At 43.7% G+C, this 23,989-nt stretch overlaps 1 protein-coding gene across 2 annotated transcripts in view; it reads left to right on the forward strand.

Annotated features, from left to right (window-relative positions):
• The window catches only part of TTLL6 (tubulin tyrosine ligase like 6), a 32,526-nt gene extending 19,467 nt beyond the window's left edge, over window positions 1-13,059 (forward strand). The window contains exons 11-14 of one of the 2 annotated variants that reach the window (XM_061590346.1): window positions 802-1,101; window positions 1,991-2,357; window positions 10,026-10,227; window positions 12,131-13,059. In XM_061590346.1, the coding sequence (XP_061446330.1) occupies window positions 802-1,101; window positions 1,991-2,357; window positions 10,026-10,227; window positions 12,131-12,137 (876 nt within the window). In that variant the 3' untranslated portion in view covers window positions 12,138-13,059. Of the gene's footprint in view, window positions 1-801; window positions 1,102-1,990; window positions 2,358-10,025; window positions 10,241-12,130 lie in introns of both variants that reach the window. The other variant, XM_061590345.1, reaches the window with a different exon arrangement.
• Window positions 13,060-23,989: the final 10,930 nt, after the last annotated feature.

The following is a 23,989-nucleotide window of genomic DNA, read 5'->3' on the forward strand; positions in this document are numbered from 1 at the left end:
GAGGTTCTCTTTTCACAGCCTTACAGTTTCGGCTTCAAGCTAGAGGGCTAGAAGGCTAAAACACTAAGTTTGGTTACAGCTTGCATTCATGTGAGCCAGCATGATGTAGTCAATGAATAATAGTGTGGTAGAATTGGACTAGGGAGATATGGGTTCAGATTTCTACATGATAGATGACTTAGCACAAAACACTGAGCTGAACCTACCCTATGAACACCCTGGGCTGCTGCTGGGAGGAAGGGCGGGATATAAATCAAATAATAAATAAATAAATGAACATCACCTTGAACGCCTTAGGGAAATTGGAATACAAATGTGACAAAAAGTGTTGCACATCTGAGGAATGAAAGATTAACCAATGTGACAGACTTTCACTTTTTTCTTCATTTGTATGCCAAAGCAAGAAAGGACTTACTGTCTCAGTTTCAGATCAGAATTGCATCCTGAACTAAAAAAATAAAACAATACTACAAAACATTTCTTAAAGTTGATTTGGATAATGATATTGCAAGGTCACTTGTCTCTCAGTGGCTCTTGTAAAAAAGTAGAATTTACTAACTGAATTTGTTTTAATTTGGCAGCACTTTACATCTTTCATATTTTAAATAATTGGGCACATCATTTTGTGTGCTTTTTAAAAATGTTTGAAATATATCTGTGTAAGCTGATATTTAATCCTAGCAACTAATAAAATCTGACCTAATTTAGAGGCACATGGATGTGCATGCACACAAAAAGATCCATATCTCATTTCATGCCTGAATCTAATGGTGCTGGGGGTTTATTTTTCCTCTTATTCAGCCTCAGGTTTGTTCAGAGTCTGGGCCTGGGACTGCCCTCCTGCTTGAACTTTTCGCAGATGAGAAAGAAACCAGGAAAGAAGTGACTTGTGATTCTTCAAGCCCTTGTAAGCATGACAGCCATCAGACTGGCAACTGTCCAGAGACCCTTCAAAAACTACCTGTCAGGCCTTACAGCTCTGTGCCTGACCTTACCCGACAGAACATATCCAGCACTCCAGAGCCGTATAATTCCAGTCCAGAATTGAGGGATGCCATTAGCAGCCACCATTCTGCAACAGACGTGACCATTAGATCAAGAGTAAGTAACAAAATTGTGTTGTTTTTTGTTGTAAACTATTGCTGAATTGGACCTCAAATCCTGGTGCCTCACCAATGACAAACACAGAACGAGCCTTTTGCCTTGGCCTATTTAAAAGCTTTCCTCTTCCAGTGGGCCGTCTCAGCTTAGGACTGTGCTACTTTTATGTAGTATGTCTGAAAAAAGTGGCTTTTATGTGTGGCGTTTTGGAAGGGTGCATTTCTAGATTCTGTATGTTTTATTTTTGTTTTTATGGTGAACTGGTGTGTTTAGTAGCTAATTTTGTGTGTGTTTTTAGTATTAATAAAAGAAAAGAAGAAAATCTCTAAAGAGGGGCAATAAGACTAGAAACCCCCCTGGATCAAATATGATAGAAGTTCATTCACATTAAGAACATAGGAAGAGTCCTGCTGGATCAGACCAAAGGCCCATCTAGTCCAGCATCCTGTTCTCACAGTGGCCAACCAGATGCATACAGGAAGTCCATAAACAAGACGTAACTGCGATAGCACTCTCCCCACTTGTGAATCCCAGGAACTTGTATACAGAGACATACTGCTTCCAGCAGTGGAGGCACAACATAGCCATCAGGGCTAGTAGCTATTGATAGCCTTATCCTCCATGAATGTGTCTAATCCTCTTTTAAAACCACCCAGGTTGGTTGCCATCACTGCCTCTCAGGGGTCCAAATGCCACAGAGTGTTAGAACTGTATTACCATCTGGGTCTTTTAACAGCTTGGTTATCAGCCAGTGAGGTTGATTTGATTGATTGATTGATTGATTATATTTCTATACCGCTTTCGATTCAAATGAATCTCAAAGCAGCTTAGGTTATCAGGCATGTGGAGCAGGGACTCTGTAACAGACCTTCCTTCTCTCCCTTACCAGCTCCAGCCATCAGATGAATTTAAGAAAGCATGCGGTAAGCAAAACCCATGTGCTCCCAAATATTTTCCAGCAATGATCCATCCTCGTGCAAAGAGTTCAACAGCAACCAACATGGCTTGCTCTGAAGGTCCAGCTATTAAAAATTTCCGCCCATTCGGAGAACAGCCTTTCCGGTTTCGTATTAGAGAAAACACAGCCTCCTCACACTCAGCAGTCCACAGGATGAGAATGAAGTTCTCTGAGAATGACAAACAAAAAAGAGCCCTTTTGGCCTCGGAATTCTTCAGCAAGCTGAATTTCACACCAATGGAGAAAAACTTCAGGCTTCCCTTGCAGCAGCACTCTCATCACCTTGTCAACCGAGCAAGTGAGAGCCATTTTCTTGGCATCCTGTGAACTGAGCATCTTGTGCCTCTGTCATATAGATGGCAGATCAGGGAATTTGAAGAGATGTTGCTCCAACAGAATATGAGATGTTGGAAAGTGCTGCCTATTTGTTTTAAAGTTTTACAGGCTTTCTATTTGCACACGCTCTTTCTTAGGCTTGGGGTGCATCCAAGAAGGTCTGAATTTGGGGGATTGATGCTGTTGATTCAATACTTCCAACCCACATCTTCCAGATGTGTGGGGTGCTTCCATGGTGTTGTTTCCCTGGTCATACAGCAGAGAGGAGCTGGTGCAAGACCCACATGGGCTATGCATTTTGTAAACAGGAGTGTTCCAAGAGAAAATAATTCCTGCCTTTCCTTGATACCAAGGACGTTGGACTGGTAGCCAGTTGACCAGATGACTTTTTGGCCATTCTAAGGTTGTAAACTGATTGAAAAGGTTGAAAGATTAGACAGACATAACACCAAGGCATGCTTGAGTGTTGCATTTGCAATCCAGTTTGAGCTTTGGGCTAGCATGCCAACCCTTCTTTGGAATGACTATGAGGAAGAGATCAGGCGATTTTGCTTCCATTTTTTTAACTAACCAGAGTTCTAGTTATGCCTGAATATGTGGGGATTCTGGTTAGTTTAAACTATTGTTTGTTCAAAAAAGCTAGGATCATACTGTAGTTTATAATCTGGTTGTTCACTAGACGTACCTTAAACTAACCAGGGTTCCTTAAGTTTGGATGTAATGGGAAACTTTGGTTAATTTAAAAGCCGAAGTGAGTGCTTCTAATCTCCTTGCGGCTGTGGTAGAGGAGGGGAGTGGGGAGAGCATGCAAGTTTGAGACTTGTGCACAGAATGCTAAACAATAGTTTAGTTGTATCCAAACTGAGCCTTTGATTTGTCACGTGGCTGATAAGTTCACTGGTCTTCAACTTTGGGTCCCTAGATGTTGTTGATCTACAACTGCCATCATCCCCAGACAGCATGGTTTATGGTCAGGAATAATGGGAATTGTAATCAGTTAACATCTGGGGTCCCAAGGTTGAAGACACTGGATTAGTTAATTAATTTTATTTAAATGTATTGCATTTAAATAAATTTACATAATAAATTCATATCAACGAATTTACATAATAAATTCATATCAACGAATTTACATAATAAATTCATATCAATGAAAGTGTATTTTGAGGATCTCTAATTACTTGTCCAATAATACTTACCATGCATTATTGGACAAAAATCCCATCTTTAATGCTTAATTTTTTTATCAGCTATGTGGGAAAGATGATGGGATACATCAGAAACAAAATGTCTTCAAAAACATAAACCAATTCAAGACTCATCAGTACTGTGAAACAGCCAGGTTTCAAAGCAGTGTTTATTTATTTATTTATTGCATTTGTATACCGCCCCATAGCCGAAGCTCTCTGGGCACTTTACAACAATTAAAAACATTAAAAATACATGTACAAATTTAAAAACATATTTTTAAAAATCAATTTAAAAAACACGTGCTAGAATGCCTGGGAGAAGAGGAAAGTCTTGACCTGGCACCGAAAAGACAACAATGTTGGCTCCAGGCACACCTTGTCAAAGAGATCATTCCATAATTTGGGGGCCACCACTGAGAAGGCCCTCTCCCTTGTTGCCATCCATCCTCAGAGTAGGCACCCAGAGGAGTGCCTTTGATGTTGAGTGTAGTGTACTGGTGGGTTTGTGTCAGGAGAGGCGTTCCATCAGGTACTGTGGTCCTAAGTCATGTAAGGCTTTATAGGTTAAAACCAGCACCTTGAACTGAGCTCGGAAACATACAGGTAGCCAATGCAAGCGGGCCAGAATTGATTTTATATGTTTGAACCATCTGGTCCCTGTTACCAATCTGGCCACTGCATTATACACAAGCTGCAGTTTCCGAACCATCCTCAAAGGCAGCCCCACATAGAGCGCATTGCAGTAATCTAACTTGGAGGTTACCAGAGCATGGACAACTGAAGCCAGGTTATCCCTGTGTTGACATCGATCTCAGCTGCATACTGTCAGCTTTGGTTTTTTGTGGTCCTTATTGTTAGGAGGACAGCTGTGGTAGCTTCAACCTGAATTTTAAAATGGCTGCTAACTTTGCTTGTAAACTGAAGGGAAACAAAACATGTTTAACTTTCTTGTGATCAAAGTTACAAAGGGAAAGAAAGAGGATCTGGTACTTTGGCATGACCTGGAAGGTGGTAAGTTTCAAGAGTCTTGAGTGTTTGCTTGTTTTTTGATACCACCACTTCATAAAGAGGAACTTTTAATCTGTGATTAAATATTTAATTGATTTATTTACCAGTGAAATAAGTCATGAGGCTGTAAATGAGACTCACTTTCTAGATGCTCCAATATGTTGACAAGCTTTTGAAACTTGGGCTTACAATTCAGGGTTTTCAGGAACAGGGAAGATTTTTCTACTTCCTAGGCACCCTCCTGGTCCAGGACTACAAAGGACCTGAGCTGTTGTCTCTAAAGGCTCATCTACATGGGAGCATTTATTTATAGGAAATACACTTTTTACCGTGATTTTTCATTTGCATCATCTGCAGTTCCTGCTCAAAAGTTAGCTGCCAATCGCTTTTTCCCATTCACACAAGCAGGCATTCCTTTGGGGAGGATTAGACTCGCTCTTTCCTTGTGGCCCCACCTGCTAATTATACATTTCCACTCTCTCTGGTTGCTAAGATGATAAAGCATAGTCAGTTCTATCAGCTGCAGTAGGTTCCTTTTTTAAAAAAAACCTGGAAATGTGAGTATCTGTGTTTTCCCTGGTAGGATACAGCTGAAATACAAACCTTGGTGTGAGCAGTGTTATGCTTTTCAGCACAAGTTAGGAGAAAAAGAAAATAAAGGCACCATTTGCAGCAACATTTAAAAAAGCCAGCAGAATGGAGGAGAACAACCAGAAGTTACTTGTCAGCGTACAGGAAATAAAATGAAGGGAGGAGGAGGAAGTGGGCATGGAGAGGGGAACAATTGACACTGGCATTTCTCATTGTGAAAGGATTCCCCATTTGCTTCTTGAAAACTCCTCACAGCTTGGAATATGGGGTGTCTGTTCTTTGATCACAAGGCACAGAAACAGTATCCAGGAGGCTTAACCAAGGGTTGCTAACCTATGGGCCTCATGTAGCTCTCCCAAGGTTTTTGTGGGGGTTCCAAGGCCTCCCAAATTTGTCATATTAAATATTAAAAAACAAATACTGACTTCTTCCATAGGTCTCACACTGTGATAGATGCCAGAAGGTGTTTTGTGACTCCAACTTCAGCTTTAATTTAAATTAAATTTAATTTAAATTATCTGATCATGGGTGAAGGTGACAATTTGGTGTGCATTACCAAGACCTGGGTGAGTGAGCTGGGAGGAGTTGATCTGACCCAGCTTTGATTTGATTTTGATTTTAATATTTCTACCCCACCTTCCGGCCAAAAGGCCCTCAAGGCAGCTTACAAAAGAGCACCCATATAAAAATACACCAATAAAACAATAATATATCAATATAGCTTTGCCCACCTGAACTCTTCGTGCAACACCAGCACAGCTGCAGGGACAGGGGGGAGGAGTTGCTGTGGTCTACAGAACTTTGATCTGTGTCACTAGGAAATCATTCTGTCTTGGAGATGGCTGTGAGGGTCTGCACTTGGTATCGGGCCAAAGAGACAGCAAACTAGGGTTGCTGTTGGTATACCGTCCACCCTGCTGCCCAGCAGCTTCTCTGATGGAGCTGGCGGAGGCCATCTCAGCTGTGATATTGGAGGAGCTCAGAATGATAGTTCTAGGTGATTTGAATGTCCTCTAGTCCCAAGCCTCTAGTGTTCCGGCTTGGGACTACTTGGCCTCCGTATTGACCACGGAGCTGTCTCAAATCACCAGCCCGATGCATAGGGCAGGATACACTCTCAACTTGGTTTATGCTGCAGATGGAGGAAGGGGTAGTCTGGAGATGGAGGGGTGGATGTCACCCCATTGTCATAGTCAGACCACTTCCTAGTGAACTTTAGACTTAACAGCTCCAATCTTCCCCTGCAGGGGTGGTGGACAGGTTAAGATGGTCCACCCCTGGATACTAATGAAATCCACTGGATTCCTGAATGCGCTGAGGGTGTTCCCAGTAGATAGAGTAGGTGACCCTGTTGAAGCCCTTGTCATGCTATGTAACAGCAAGGTGCGTCAGGCTCTTAACATGGTTGCTCCTGAGCACTCTCTCCTGCATTGTGGAGACCAGTTTGGATCTTGGTACACCAGTGAGCTAAGGACAGTGAAACAGGCTGGACAATGGCTAGAGCGCAAGTGGTGAAAGACATGCTGTGAGGTTGATCGGGCATGAGTAAAACATCATAACCGTGCCTACTGTGTGATGGTAAGGGTGGTGAAGAAGGCCCACTTCTCTGCCACCATCGCATCCTCAACTAGCCATCCAGTGGAGCTTTTCCATATTGTCGGGTCTGTTGACATCAACTCCAGGAAATGGAGTTTTAGACCCTTCTGAGGCCCACTGTGAATTGTTTGCAAGGCACTTTGAGGGTAAAGTTGCTCATCTCTGTAGTAATCTTGATGCCCCATACATATCTACTGTATTCCCCAGTGAGGTGTCCAGTGCAATATCTGCTGCAACTTCTTGGGATCAGTTTCAGTTGATGCGGCCTGATGACATGGACAAGGTGCTTGTAATGATGTGGATAGCAATGTGTCCTCTTAACGCTTGCCCTTCTTGGCTTATTAAAGTTTGCTGAGGGGGTTTGCCCGAGTGGATCCAGGGTGTAGTCAATGCGTTGTTGCAGGAGGGAGTGGTTCCAGTGCCCTGAAAGAGGCAGTGATCCGACTGCTCCTGAAAAAGCCCACCCTGGACCCATTGGTTTGTGACAATTATCAGCCGGTCACAAATACCCCCCTTTTTAGGGAAGGTGATTGAGAGGGTTGTGGCGCAGCAATTGCAAGTACTCTTGGATGAAACAGTTTATCTTGACCCATTCCAGTCTGGGTTCAGGCCTGGTTATGGGACTGAATTGATCTTGGTTGCCCTAATGGATAACCTCTATCAGTAGAAGGACAGGGGTAGTGTGACCCTGTTATTCTTACTTGATTTCTCGGCAGCTTTTGATATCATTTACCATGGTATCTTTCTGGGCTGGCTTGGTGAGGTGGGTATTGGAGGAACCGTTTTACACTGGTTCCGGTCCTATCTCCAGGGTTGTTTTCAGAGAATAGCATTAGGTGACTGTTTTTTAGCCACCTGGCAATTGTACTGTGGGGTGCCGCAGCGTACCATCTTGTCCCCATGCTGTTTGACATCTATATGAAGCCCTTGGGCGTGGTCATCAGGACATTTGCCATGAGGTGTCAGCAGTATGCTGAAGATACCCAGTTCTATTTCTCTGTAACATCTGAATCGGGAGAGGCCATGCTGCCTGGACTCGATGGTGGGCTGGATGAGGGCCAATAAATTGTGTCTGAATCCTAGCAAGACGGAGGTGTTGTGGGTTGGTGGTTCCCGCGTTCAGATAATTGGTCAGTTGCCTGCTTTGGATGGGGTTGTACTCCCTCTGAAAGAGCAGGTTTGTGGTCTGGTGGTGCACCTGAATCCATCTTTGTTGCTAGAGGCCCAGGTGACCTCAGTGGCTAGGAGTGCCTTTTATCAGCCTTGGCTGGTAAGACAGCTGCAACTTTCTGAACCAGAATAGCTTGGCCACTGTTGTCCATGGACTGGTAACCTCCAGGCTGGATTACTGTAATGCACTCTATGTGAGGCTGCCCTTGAGGTTGGTTTGGAAGCTGCAGCTGGTGCAAAATGCAGCTGAGAGACTGCTTACTGGGTCAGGGTGTCGCCAACATGTCACCTCACTGCTGAATGAATTGCATTGGCTCCCTATTAGCTACCGGGCTAAGTTCAAAGCCTTATACAGCTTGGGACAAGGATACCTGAAAGACCATCTTACCCCTTTTTTACCTAGTTGATCACTGTGCTCTGCAGGTGAGGGCCTCCTGCAGATACCATCTTATCAGGAGGTCTGTTCCACACAACATAGGAAGCAGACCTTTAGCGTAGTGGCACCCACCCTTTTGAATTCCCTCTCTGTTATCTTTTCGGCGCCTACTGAAGACCTTCCTCTTTCAACAAGCCTTTTAAGTAGAGACCTTATCCCAGTCTGCGTGTTGTTGTAATTGTTTTTTATTGCATTTTTAAAGCTTTTAAAAAATGATATTTTAAAGCTTTTTTTAAAAGATGATTTAAAAGATATTTTGTTTTAATAAGGATGTTTTGTTTTAATATGTTTTAAAGGCTTGTGTTTATGTAGTTTTAGAGTCTTTTTAGTACTTTTGTTTGCTGCCCTAGGCTCCTAGTGGGAGGAAGGGTGGGATGTAAATCTAATAAATAAATAAATATATAATAACAATGATTTTACTTACCACTCCTGCAGATCTATTGCTGTGATGCCAAAAGGTTTTTGTGACTCTCCCAAAATTGCCCAAATGATGTCCTTTTTAAAAAACAATTGATTTAATTTTTTAACTGAATTTACTAGTGAATTGTGAATGATAAAAATGATTTATAATAGTAGAACCAGTGTTGGGAAAGTCTTTTGGAAGGGAGCCTTGAGAGCTGCAGTTGTTGCTGCACCCACTTGAGCATGCAGCTCCCAGAGGCTTGTCCATGGGTTAGTGTGGCCTGCAGTCTGAAAAAACGCCCCCCAGTCATTAGCCAACTCTGCACTAAATAATGGTTTAGCATTGCATGAATGAGCTTGTGCACTTTTTCTTCAGCATAGCCGCAAGGAGTCTAGAACTTTCACTTCTGTATTAGATTAACTGCAACCTGGACAAACTATTTCATCTTAACTAGAGCTTGTTGAAACAAACCAGCTTCAACCCATAGTCTGTGAAGCTGGCTGCTTTCAACTAACCATAGTTAAGATTAATTACAGTTCAAGGTGATTAAATACAGGTAATCTAAAGCAAAAGTTTCCTGTCTCCTTGCAATCATGCCGAATGGTAAGGGAGGAGTGTATGAGCCCAAGGCTTACTGCAGCTCATTCTTTTTAAAGCTGACCTGTGGTTCCAAAGCAGCCAGTAGAACAATCTGGTCTTTGCCACAGGATCAGAGATGGGGAGGGGGGTACTGCTCAGAGAGGAGTTCTGCAACATTGCACTGGCACCTTAACTTTGGCAGTGCAGTATCTGGGTGTCTTCTGCAACAGGTGATTGATATTGTAAGATCCAGCCTGACTCTGAAACTTTGCTTTCACAGGGACTCATGCGGCATTACTCTGCTGTTTGTGTGGATATCTGTATTCTTGTTTTACTTTGTAGTGATGAAGAGATGGGGGGAGTACTAATGGTCACTTATCTGGGACCCACAAAGGTGCCAAGCCTGAATAGTCCAGCTACTGCAGATAGGTTGGCGATATGCCTTTGCTTGTGATTGCCAGAGAATATATCTGAAGTTGGATGAGGAGGATCCAGGACAGAGTCCCCAGTGTGCTTCAGTCCTTGTTGTGGCATTCCACCACTTATCAGTTCGTTCTTATTCTCCTTCTTGCTGTCAGATCCAAGAAAATATGGTCTGTCAATACTGCTGTGTGTATTCAATCGCAGCACGTAAATCTTTTCTTTTGTATTATACAGAAAGTGCTTCCCTCCCAAGAGAAATCCTGGGCAGCAGGAGCGCTACATGCAGGAAGCCAGCAAATTACTGCAACACACACCTCATCACACAAAGGCCGATGGTTCAGCAGCACAGCTTGCAAGACCTGCTGGTGATTTCGCGGATGCATAACCAGTCAAAAAAAAACAGTGACCCAATGTTGGAAGATGGTTCTGTAAACAGGTAGCAGGCAAGGGTGACTGTCAGGTTTTCTGTATCAGAAGTTAAAAACTGGAAGGGCTGGGAGGGACTGATGGCTTTAAGGCAAGTGAGACTCTCCATGCAGTCAACACACTCCAATCATTTTTCAGGGATGTTTTAAAACAACACACACACACACACAACTTCTACACTCATGCAAGAAAAGCTGCATTTTGTGAGATATATAAATTGTGCAAATTATGCACATTAAACCAATTTACATATATTTTCTTGCATTTTTTTCTGATTCTGCTTTCTGTGTGAAGAGGCAAGGAATTATTCTTGGCCTTTAAGTCTGGTCCTGAAAATGCTGTTCAGCCCTGAATTTTGGTTTCAAGATTTCAACAGGTTTTTTAACATATACTTCCAAGCCTGTCTTCGCATTTTTAGGGCTAGAACCTTGTCCTTTTTTGAAAATGAAATGAAGTTTCTCAGAATGCTGGATTTTCTGTACCCAAGACCAAATTCTGCACTTCAGAATAACTGAAAAGTTCACAAGAAGCTTCTGTAAAGCTAGGGATGTAAACACTGAAGATTGCTGCTATACTAGCCATTTATTTATTTATTTATTAGATTTCTATACCGCCCCATAGCCGAAGCTCTCTGGGCGGTTCACAACAGAATAAAACATCAATATACAATTTAGTCTAGAGTGGGTATAATATATATAAACAGTTTAACAGATCATTCAGAATAATTTCTGCCAGGCTGTTGCATTGTAGTAGTTTCCAGAGCAACTCTCCCTTTAATTTTCCTCCTTGGCCCTTTCTTTTAAAACAGCTTCTGCTTCTCAACCTCTGCCACTCTCATGTTCATGTCTGGCTTCGGCCTAAGTCAGTTTCTGTTTCTTGCAGGGGTGGGACAGGGCTTAAATCATGGTTTCTTCTTTGCAGCCCGATTCTTTTTTTCCCTTTTAAGAAAATAATAATGAGCACTTGTTTTTTCCTACCAAAATAAAACAACAATACCAATGATTTAAATAAGAATGGACTAATCAAGGGTCATTTCAGGAAAGACAAGAAGTAACTAATAGAAATGGCCACCTTACTCAAGAAGGGGGCTGTGAGGCGTCCTTCCCTGGCTCTCCCTGTCAGGTTCCTACCTGCTCGTGGTTACTGCCTGTCTCTAGGCACCACCAGGGACTCCACCAGTCCGGACCGCTCTCTCTTATGATTTCTCTCCCCGCTCTAGCACAGATCTCAACAGATCCCCCTGCTAGGCAACCACCAGTAACGTCCCAATACTAGTATTCCCAGAGACTCTGAATACTGGTATTGTTATTCTCTTCACCGCTGCCACCATTTGTTACAGTTCCCCTTCAGCCTTGGTCATTACCTTACCCTCCCTTCTGGTCTGTGAAACCCCAGCCAAGGATCAGGCCTTTGGTAAACCAAATTAAGTATTTATTACAGATAACAAAGCTAACAAGATTAACAAGATTTCTTCTTAAGGCACATAAGCATATGGTTTTACTCAATACTAATCCGAACTCCACCTCCCTCCTGGTAAACAACTCTCTAAACCCCACCAAGCAATCCACTCTTTCTCTTCTCCCCCCAGATTCCACAATTCACCACCTCACATTCACCCAGATTTACCTGTCATCCTTTCATTTATACTGTCAGCCATTTTAAACATTCAGCCAATCATCAAGCATTCTATTGCCCATTCACTCCCCCTCCTCTTTCACTACTTACCATGTATACTCTAAACAACCAGTACTTACTATATATACACTAATATATAGGAACATCACAGGGGCATTTGCCATTGTGATAGTTGTTAGAATAGTAATCCTTCGGATAAAATATTTAGTGTTATTATATAGTAGATTATTATCTACTAGTTGGGTTTCCTGCTCATATCATTTTGTTCTTTCTTCCAGAGTCTGAGTGGATCTTTCACAAACAACATAGGATGGTTCATGAAGCTTAAAAGATGATCTTTTCTATTGAGAGACATACTGAACTGTTTGAATTGTTCAGCTATATCCTTTCCAAGTACATTCCTATGGAGCTTCCTTGCAGCCGGTGAAATTTGACTTGTAAAATGTTTTTTTGTTTTAAGTAAGCGGATCTTGAGATACTGGAAGCTTCTGATTTTCTGCTCCCTGTGAAAGTGGCTGGTGCTTGCAAACTGGAATATTCTCTTCCAAAAATTCCCAAGAAAATGGTGATATTAATTGACTAGAGGGTTAGTATTGCTCCCAGTCATATCCTCCTCCTAGTTCTGCAGAGGAGGATGGAGTCTTGCAGAGGGGAGGGGGAGTCTTGCACTATGTTTTGCAAATTAAATGTTAAGGCCTGAGCTTGATATGGCACATGACTACATGACTCTTTCCCCTGATGTTTTTCTTCATGAAAATTAGCATTGGATGCTATGATTGGGAGCACAAGAGTGCTGGAGGAAGGGATGCTTAACCTCTCTCCAACTGTTCTGCCCTCTTAAAAATCTTCACTCAGCTGATTTTTCCATCTGTGGGAGAATGGGTCCCTATATTTCCCTCCCATGGGGAAAAAAGCAGCTTCCACTCTAAATGGAAAAATAGCAGAAGGGAATAGATTTAAGCAGTCCTCCCTGCAACCCCTGCTGTTCCTTATTGTAGCTCCCAAGGATGCTTTTCATTTTTAAAAAAGTTAGGGGAAAGAGACAGTCATGTCTAGTTTAACTCTAAATTCCTCACATTTTTCAAAACAATTTTATGTTAGTAAACCTAGAGAAAAGTTGTGAAGAACAGACTGTTCACTGATCTCAATAAAGGCTTAAAGATGGCAAAGATTTGAGTGCAAAGGAGTTTGGCTTCCCACACTGGAATAAAATGGAGTCCTGTACATCCTTGGATTACGTATGCTGTGTCTCTAGTTGTAAATTATTTGCTGTGGGTCCTGTATTTTTTGCACTGAATTCTTTACAATTGTCATATATCTTTGCTATGAATTTACTTTATCCTCCTCCCTGCCCTGCCCCATTTTCATTCTCACCGTGCTGTTTGGCAGGCAGAAGGAATGGTGAAGTGCACTTCAATTCTCCACAGGCTCCAAATGACTTGCAAGCTACAAATTGGGCTGCTATATTCTTGGCATGAAATATGGGCTGCTCAGAAAGAAGTGTGGTGACTGCACAGCACAGACTTTGTTATCTGGGACAAAGTCCTTGCAATTGCATGTTTATCTTACTTTAAATGAAAGTTTATAGTCATGATTGCTGGGAGGCAAGAGACTGGGGCTTCCTGGCAGGAGGGAGACTTCCTGGTAGTGCAGAAGTGTGATAAAACTTAACACTCAAAGCAGAAGAAAGCATGGCAGTAATGAATGCATACTTTTCTATGAAGCAATCAGGACATTCCACATCTTTATCTTGTGGGTGCTGCTACCAAAGTATTAAAGGAAATGGAGTATTTTAAATGTGCTAACAGTCTTATTTATAATATAATAATGATGCCTGTATCTAGTACGCTTCATGCGTGGCAACCATTTCACATACAGTAATCCATAGAACAATAATATATAGGGTAGGTATCACCTACTGGATTTCAGGAGACAGTTACATAAAATTTCTATATGCAAAAGGTGAGATTTCTGCATTCTGCTCAGTTCCACAGTATTTGCTGTCTAACCATCATCTTATGTCCTGCCCTGTATTCCATTGCTCACTCCCCTTCTACCAGACAAGGACACACCTAAACCAAAAATGAATCCTGCACTAGAATGGGAATAAAATATGCAAATGTTGCTTGATAGACATTGTTTTGGGATTGCAGCATTTGTCTTTTCCACACAAATCTGGACTTTTGTGGCTGAGGTAGAACAACCTTTCTGAGCATCCTTTTTGGTATAGCTTTTAGCACCCTGAAAATTTTCATCTTAAAAGTACGTTTGTACCCCCATGGATGCAGATAAATTATTGAAAATAACCTCCTACCCTTCTCCTCCATTATTATCAACTAGTAAAATGCCCATCAGTATACTAGGATGGGAGTGAAGAAGAGTGGGGAAAAATATGTTTCTGTGAGTAGAGCAAATCTTCCATAGTGAAGGCCCATCCACCCAGTGTCAAGGCAGGTTTTGCCTCTATTGCAATAGTGTCACTAATCTTGGTGCTGTATTCAAGCACTGAAGAGAGATATGTCCTTATATGGGAGAAAATTATTATTGTTGTTGTTTGGCTGTATTTTAATTTGTTTGTTTGCTTGTTTGTCTGTTGTTGTGTGAATGAGATTGAGTGGATGTGTGTGTGTTTGTGTTTGTGTTTATGTTGTTTAAGTGTTCTGTTGTGTTAGATTTATTTTAAGATGTGCCTGGGAGAACATGCCTTGAACCTCGCAAGGAGATTTTCGGGGGGCCCAATTAACGTTGTGACGGGTAATGGGAGGTATGGCATTGGGAGGAGAACGTGCCATGTAAGGGGAACTCGGCCCAGACAAGTTGTGTCTGTACCTTGTTCCGGTTCTCCTCGTATCCACAAGACTGTTGGTTGTACTGTCAGCCAGCTCTCGGATCTCCAGGTGCTGCTTTTAAATGCTAGGTCGGTCGTTAATAAAAACCCCCTTATCCACAATTTAATTGTGGAGAAGGGTGCCGACCTTGCGTGTATTACCGAGACCTGGGTGGGTGAGCAGGGAGGAGTTGCTCTTTCCCAGCTTTGCCCACCTGGGTATTCGGTGCAGCACTGTGGTAGATCTGAGGGCCGGGGAGGCGGGGTTGCTGTGGTCTATCGGAGTTCTTTCTCTCTCACCAAGCACCCTGTCCAGACGGTGACTGGTTTGGAGTGTCTTCATCTTGTGCTGGGTCAAGGAGACAGATTGGGAATACTGTTGGTGTACCGCCCACCTTGCTGCCCAATGGCTTCCCTAGCTGAGCTGACAGAGATAGTCTCGGAGGTATTGTTGAGATCCCCCAGACTTGTAGTACTGGGGGATGTCAACATTCATGCCGAGGCTGTCTTGTCCGGGGTGGCTCAGGACTTCATGGCCTCCATGACAACCATGGGGCTGTCTCAAGTTGCTACTGGCCCGACGCATGTATCAGGACATACTCTTGATTTGATCTTCGCCACTGGTCATGGAGATGGTGATCTGAAGGTGGGGTATTTTTCATCTACCCCATTGTCATGGACAGATCACCGCTTGCTGAGTTTTAGACTCACAACAGCCCTTTCCCTCTGCAGAGGTTGGGGACCTATTAAGTTGGTCCGCTCCCGGAGGCTTATGGATCCTGTTGCTTTCCAGAGCGCTCTGGGAGTTTTTCCGGCTGATAGCACTGGCGCTCCTGTCAAGGCCATGGTCGACCTGTGGAATGCGGAGAGGACCCGGGCCATTGACATGATCGCTCCCGCACGCCCCCTTTGGTGCAGAGCTCATACAGCACCGTGGTATACCCCGGAGCTGAGAGTGATGAAGCAAGAGAGAAGGAGGCTAGAGTGCAGGTGGAGGCGAACTCCTGACGGATGTAGTCATTCTTTGGTGAGTGCTTCCACTAAGTTGTATGTAAAAGCGGTTAGGGCGGCAAAAAAGTCATATTTTGCTGCCACCATTAGATCATCCCTTTGCCACCCAGCAGAGCTCTTTAGGGTGGTACGAGGGCTCTTACATTCTGGCCCTCATGACACTATGGAAACATCAGAAGCCCGCTGCAACGAATTTGCGGAGCACTTCCAGGACAAGATTGCTTGCATCCGTCAGGACTTAGACTCTGATGTTATGACAGTTGATTCCATTGAAGTGTCCAGAACACGGTCTTGTCCTTCATTGTTGGATGAGTTTCAGTTGGTGCAGCTCGAGGAAGTGGACAAGGCGCTTGGAATGGTGCGGGCGACCACATCTGCCCTTGACCCTTGCCCATCTTGGCTGGTGAAGGGCAGCAGGGCTGTAACCACCGGCTGGGCCAAAGAGGTGATAAATGCCTCCTTGAGAGAGGGAGTAGTCCCTGGTAGTCTCAAGGAGGCAGTAGTGAGACCTCTTCTAAAGAAACCTTCTTTGGACCCAGATATTTTGAACAACTATAGACCGGTGGCGAATGTCCCTTTTTTGGGCAAGGTCTTGGAGCGGGTGGTCGCCGGCCAGCTCCAGGCGCTCTTGGATGAAACCGATTATCTGGATCCGTTTCAATCCGGTTTTAGGCCCGGTTTTGGCACTGAAACAGCCTTGGTCGCCCTGTGTGATGACCTTTGTCGGGAGAGGGACAGGGGGAGTGTGACTCTGTTGATTCTCCTTGATCTCTCAGCGGCGTTTGATACCATCAACCATGGTATCCTGGGGAGGCTCGTGGAGTTGGGAGTTGGGAGCACTGCTTGGCAGTGGCTCTGCTCCTACTTAACGGATCGTCGCCAGAAGGTAGTGCTTGGGGAACATTGCTCGACACCCTGGACCCCCCATTGTGGAGTCCCCCAGGGGTCGGACTTGTCCCCCATGCTCTTTAACATCTACATGCAGCCTCTGGGTGCGGTCATCAGGAGTTTTGGAGTGCGTTGCCATCAGTACGCTGATGACACGCAACTCTACTTCTCCTTTTCACCTTCTTCAGGTGAGGCTGTTGATGTGCTGAACCATTGCCTGACCGCAATAATGGACTGGATGAGAGCTAATAAACTGAAGCTCAATCCAGACAAGACTGAGTCATTGTTGGTGAGCTCTTTACCTGCCCAGATGGTGGATGTTTATCCTGTTCTAGATGGGGTTACACTCCCCTTGAAGGAACAGGTTCGTAGTCTGGGGGTCCTTTTTGACCCTTCCTTGTCGCTTGAGGCTCAAGTGGCCTCGGTGGCTCGGAATGCGTTTTACCATCTTCGTTTAGTAGCCCAACTACGCCCCTATCTGGACAGTGACGATCTCGCGTCAGTTGTTCACGCTCTGGTAACCTCTAGATTGGACTACTGTAATGCGCTCTACGTAGGGCTGCCCTTGAAGACCGTTCGGAAACTTCAGCTAGTGCAAAACGCGGCAGCCAGGTTGTTGACAGGGACCCGCTGGTCTGCGCATATAACACCTGTCCTGGCCCGTTTGCACTGGCTGCCTATTTGTTTACGAGCCAGATTCAAGGTGCTGGTTTTGACCTATAAAGCCTTACACGGTGTGGGACCGCAGTACCTTATGGAACGCCTCTCCCGTTATGAACCTACCCGCTCACTTCGTTCAGTATCCAAGGCCCTCCTCCGGGTACCAACTCACCAGGATGCCCGGAGGATTGTTATTAGATCTAGGGCCTTTTCTGTGGTGGCCCCCGAACTATGGAACAGCTTACCTGAGGAGATACGCCTGGCGCCTACGGTACTTTCTTTTAGGCGCCAGGTTAAGACCTGGCTATACTCCCAGGCATTTTAATGTTATTATAATGTTCAAATTTAATGTCAATATGTTTTATTTAATGTTTTTGTTTAATTTGCTGTTGTTCGTCACTGATTTTATTGTATATCGTATTTTAATCCTGTTTTGTTCACCGCCCAGAGAGCTACTCGCTATGGGCGGTTTAAAAATGAAACAAAATAAAATAAATAAAAATAAAATAAAATAAAATAAAAAATGCACTTAGTCACAAGTTCACAACCAGCATAGGGACTTAGCCTGCCTATGGTCATCTCAGGGCCAAATTACACGTAACCGTAACAGTGTGGTTCTCCTTGAGCTTAGGGTGGCTGCCTCCCAACTGCTCATGTGGGCTCCTGATCTGAATTGGAACTCTAGCATGAGGGACAGGAGTCACTTATTGCTTTCACCCCTGTGTACTCCCAGTCCAGATTGCTCCACAGCCACACCCCCAGTTTGCACTGCAAAAAAAATAATAATAATCCTGCGAATGGGATCTCTTTTTTTGCAATGCAAATCCAAGTGCAGGATGAGGCACTTACGGGAGTGGGGTGCAGATGTCGGCACTCCTCCAACAATCTTGCCTGTTTATTCAATGTGATTGCTTTGTCCCAAAGAAGTTAATCAAAACCACATACAGTCCACTCATATCTGTGTAGCTCTGCTCTGTTTTTTATTTCCTGGTCACAGTGTAGTGTGTCAATATGGAACCCAGCAATTGACTTTTAGATATATATGTACGCTCCTATGGTACTAAGTGCTGTACTTCCAGTAACTGCTACATTTTGTCTTCACTACAGCAAGGAGCACAGTAATTAAGGCAGCAATCCTGTATATCATTATGTTAAAATGAGGGTCATTGAATCAATGGGACTTACTCCCATGTCGGTGTGGGTAAGAATGCACTGTAACTGCATGAGCTGAGAGTTATAAGTTCCCTATTCAAATCTCACCTCATTTATAAAGCCAATGTCCACCCCAATTCCTACATGTGTAATATAGAAGTAAGAATTAGTATTGGTCCACTTTATGGATTGTTGAAAGGGCTACAGAAATAATTGTGGCGTTTTCGTTCCTTTTGATATAGGTCTTACCCTACTGTAGGGATGCAGAAATCTGTCCATTTCAATTTCTGTTTCTCATTTTTTCCCCCAGTCTTACTTTCCGATAGCCACATTTCCACATCATTTTACAGGTTTTTTTCAAACTCCTCATGAAAATTCATCAGTGTTTTAGTGTGTATTTCTCCAAATATATGTATTTTCTATGCAATTTTGCCTTACACAAATTTTTGCAAGCAATTTCCCCTAATAATGCATTTTACATGATGTTTTCACAAATACATGAACTTTTAGTTACATTTCCCCCTCATATGCTTTTTTGTGCATGTTATTTTGTTGGCGAACTGCATCACAAAATTTGGAGAAGTACAAATTTCAAAGGCTACCTACATTTCAGTTTGCATATTTGTTCTGAGAGTGTGAATTAGATAGTTTTGCATTCAAATGTGAACCAAACAAAATTTCTCCACATTTGTACATCTTTGTTTTTGTTTTTCTCAGGAACCATCATGGCTGCCAGTAATTTTTTAGGTAACTTGATAAGACTTGTACTCCACACTTCAATGTAAATACACTTTCAGGGCAGCTAGATTTAAACTGAATTTAAATTTTAAATCACTTGGCTGACCCCAAAGAATCCTGGCAATGGTAGCTTACACTCATGGAGCTACAATTTCCAGCACTCTTAACAGACTACAGTTCCCAGGATACAGTTCCCCATGGGCCTTAAATGTATGGTGTATACACAGCCTCTTTGCCAAATACAGACTCTTGAATCATTCACAGGGCAATTTTTCACTAGAGCAGGTCTGCACAACATTTGACCCACCAGACAAAGTGCCCCTCCTTCTTGAGTAGTCATGGATGACAGTCCACCTATGGCTCAATACACCTATTATTGCTACCTGTCTGGGAATGTAAAATTGAAGGAGGGGATTGTGAAGCAAGCCACAATCTATGGGCTGGTGGGCTACATGTGGCTCAATGGGGTCACAAGTTGTGCAGCATACTAGGGAATGCTGCCTTGCATAGCAGAGATACCACCACCATAATTTACTTAATCACCAATCCCAGAGTGAAAGAGGTGAGGCTGAACTCTTTGATTTTGCTGCGAGTTGTTGATCTGTCTTAATGCGCTCTGGTCAAGAGGTTGGAATGAGTTTGAGAAGAGTAGGGTTAGGGTAACATGTTGTATGAACAGGCCCTGGATTCATAGAACTGTGATTTTTCCGGGCTATCTCATGACTCCAGCACAGCCCCAAAGGTTGTGAAATAACGTTACTATGTGGTTGCGATGACCTATCTTGATATCTTATTGGTTGCTGCAGCAGCAGCAGTGTTGGAAGGCCAGATTGTTGGCTACTTCCTTGCCGTGCATCCCCATCGTTGAATAAATGAGTTAATTCTCCTTTTCAGTGATTAATGTTTAATGAAAGGCCAGAAAAAAACTGATGACACTTCCAGTCTAAATAATCTCCGGTAAGCTCTGAGTCAGCAAAGATGGTGGGGGCTGCGAAACCAGTAACAAGCGATGCGCCAAGGAAGAGTGTTCCAGGAAAAGAAGGCTGCTGTTGCATCTTTATAGGCCAGAGAATTCTGTTTTCTTCCTCTGGCGCCGCTAAGACACAAGATGGAGGCAGCACTGAATGGCTAGGGTGGGCCCACCTTCCAATGTTTTGAAGACATTATTGTCTTGGGTCTTTTTTCTTTCCCCCCTTGTATAAAGACTCCCTGCTGAGATAAACCGAACTACCATTGTCCGTCCGTCTTTGATGTGTGTATTTCAATGATGTGTGTAATTGCAGTAAGACCTTTCCTATAAAGTTCGTTGCCCTGAAGCCTTACCTCATATTACTGTTGCTTCCTCCTGCCTGTAAATAAAGCCTTTATTGGTCTTTATTCCCATTATTTTTTGTTGTTTGGGTTCAGTGGTGTTGTAGGATTTTACCTGGGGTGAATCAGTTGTACAGTAAAGAACAGAATGATCTAAATGTTTCTCCCTCAAAACTTAACATAGAGCTGTATCTTGGAGGTTTCTTATCCAGCCTCTCTGCCAGATCTGGGAGCCTTCTAACCCAACATTTCTGCCTGGGTTTGTTGCTACAATGACAACTGGTTGAAAATGATATAGTCTGTGAGATGTAACACAGTCTGAATGGTCTCTTTTGTTCTCTGCCTTGCTGCCTGCATCTTAAGGTGGTGAATGTTCAGACAGAAGCAGTAGTGACCCAGAGGATGTGATAAGGATCAAATGACCTGATAGGCGTGCTTTTTACAGTAACTTCTGCAGATCCTTCCTGAGTTTTCCCCACACACATTCACTGATGAACCTCACAGACCGTGTTCCACTTGAATTCTTCCCCCTTTGCACAAAAAATCATGAGTATTATAAATTGTATGGCCAAATCAATAGAGTTAGTGTTGATGCATGTATGAGTTTATTTTGTTGCCTGTTTTATAAGAATATTGTAGACCAGGGAGGGGAGACATGTGGCTCTTCAGAAGTTGGGAGTATAACTCCCATCATCTCTGTTCATTGTTGATGCTGGCTAGGGTCAATGGCAGATGGAGTCCAACAACACCTGGAGGACCCCATCTCTGCTAAGGATAGAACAACTCAGTCAGAAAGACCAGTGGGGTCATTTAATCGAGGTGTAGGGAACCTTTGGCCTTTCAGCTATTGCTGAACTCTAAGTCCTATCATCCCTAGCCATTAGAAATGGCTGCTAGAAATGGCTGCGGTGAATTGTAGTTCAGCAACTTCTGCAGGGCCAAAGGTTCCCCACACCTGCTTTAACCTCAGCAACTCAATCTACTCTTCAGCCCTGCAGCACTGGCCTAGGACTGCCCCAGTTACACTGCCTAAATGTCAGGGACCCATCTGATATCAATCCTGGAGAGATGTCTTCTTTGGAGAAGAGGCATGGGACTTGCAGAGAACCCACCTACAACTCAGGACCTGGAGTAGCTCTCAGGAGTCCAAAGGCAGTCTGAAAAGCCCAATGTCAGTGATGCCTCCCCATAGCCCCCAGTAATCCCACTGACCACATCCTGAGCCCTGTCTCTATCAGTTCTCACCTTCTGTCTGAGGACTTCAAGAGGGAAGGTAGCAGCAAATCTTGTGGGAAGCCCAGAGTAGCTGTAGAAGCATATGCTAGACTGCCAGAAGTCTCTGTTGCTAGGGGTCTACTCAGGAGGAGTGGGACGATCCAGCTGCAAGCAATGATCCAGCAGAAGTCCAGGAAGAGGAGGAGTTGGCAGTGAGGCTACAAGAGTCTTCTCTGGAGCCTTGCTGGTTTAATAGCTCATGTTTGAGGTCACTAATGTTCATTTCATTTGCTCCATTGAACTTGCCCCATCTCCACAACTCCCTGGCTCAGCCCTGGCTCCAGTTCACACACCAGATGCTGGCCATGGACGTTCAGGAAGGCATCTCGTTTTACCTTACTGTAGACCAGGAATGTTAACAGCAAACCCTGAAGCCTTATGTTCATTCAACATCTTAGCCAAACTTTTGACTTTTGTGTGGCTGGCATGTATCCTACTATACTAAACTGAAAGTCATATCCATTACTTCATGCACCACTGGCCTGCACTCCCTGGATGATTGCTAACAACAATGAAGTGTGGTCTTTGGGCTGGGAAAAAAAAGGTTTCCCACCCTTACCAAACAGAGGGTTCTAGCCAACTATTTTCTACTCAGAGTAAACCCATTGGACCTAAGTTAGTCATGCCCATTAATTTCAATGAATCTGCTCTGAGTAGAAATTAGTTGACGGAAACCCATTATTTTCTTTCTGAAAGCAAAAAGCAAAAAGAAAAGAATCCGCAATGTAAAATGTCCCAATAAATCTTTCAACCCCCCCCCTCATTTGGGATGCTTTTTGTCCCAGCCAATGGAAAGTATTGTCTGGGGCAGTAGGGGAAAGGTCCCATGACATTTTCAAACAAAAACTGATCCAAAGGAGCCTGGGCCATAATATATCCGAATAAATCTATTGGGCTTTGTCATTGGAGTGCCTTTGTGTCCCAATCAATGCAAAGAATTGAGGGATTTTTCAAACAAAGATCAATCAAGAGAAGAAGACTTAATTGCCCTTCTTCTGACACCACGCACATGGATTTGTTCTGGGATTTTTTACTCCCCTGAGGGCGCTTCCAGACAGGAGTTTATTGTGGAATCAGTGCTGCTCATGCACAGACATTTTCACAACACCCTCATGATGTTGTTGTCATCAAAATGCTAGCCTGTTTTTTTTTTTTACATTTCATCTGGATTTTGTCTTCCTGAGGAAATTCCAATAAGTAAAAAGAACCTGACCCTGACAATTCAAACAAAAGACTGATAGACCTAAATATTCTTGCGCAAGATCTCATTGTTGTTGTTGGATATTGAGTGCCCCACAATGACAAGCTTCAATTTTTCCCATTGTGAAACATAACTAAGGACCAACAACATTTGCTCTTGTGCACATCTGGTGAAAATAATCTCTTTCTAAAAAGGTGTACATCACAGGTACAGAAATACCTTCACGTATGCCCAGATCAGAAAAAGATAGTGGAGGACAAGGAGGAGGCAGGGCCGGATTATCCATTAGGCTTAGTAGGCTGAAGCCTAGGGGCCTGGAGCTCTTGGGGGCCCGTGATCCGTGGAAGCAGGACAGGAGCCGCGGATCACGGGACAAGAGCTTCCAAACCTCCCGCCATCCCCCCGCTTCACGTATCTTTTTCTCCACTGTTTTTTGCGGTTCTTCTGCCATCTTGGTTGGTGGCACGCATGCATGCTACATGCTCACATTGCTGCCATCAACCAAGATGGCGACAGAGGCTTCAGCCCCTTAGGGAAACCTCGGCTGCCATCTTGACTGATGGCAGACCTGCATGCGCAGTGCGCGCAGCCGCCAAAAAAATGGAAAGGTAGGTGAAGCGGGGGGGGATGGGATGGGATGACGGGAGGCTCAGAATCAGCCTAGGGGCCCTCCTCAGCTTAATCCGGCGCTGGGAGGAGGGCAAAACAACAACAACATTCCTCCATGCTCTGCCCACAGGTGTGGACAGAAAGCAGTGGAAATAGCATGGCTCAAAAATGGAATGTGTGGAAGTCAGTGTGCCAGTTTGTGCACACAGAAAAAGCAGATCTGAATGACCTGTTTGCAATACAGTCTCCATCTGGAAGCATCCTCAAATACATTGGAATTTGGCTTGGGATGGTAACATGCTCTAAAAAACCCTGTTTGCATGCATGAGATGCTGCATGCATGGGGCTCTTGTATGGATACATCAGGAACACGTGTGTAGATGGCAAGTTAAACCTCAGGGTGTGTTGTGCAAAATAGCACAAACCTTTGGTTGAGTTTTTATTTATCTGTGGATTTTTTGACAT

This window comes from Rhineura floridana, chromosome 11, assembly GCF_030035675.1.
Source record: "Rhineura floridana isolate rRhiFlo1 chromosome 11, rRhiFlo1.hap2, whole genome shotgun sequence".
In the NCBI taxonomy this organism is placed as follows: Eukaryota; Metazoa; Chordata; class Lepidosauria; order Squamata; family Rhineuridae; genus Rhineura; species Rhineura floridana.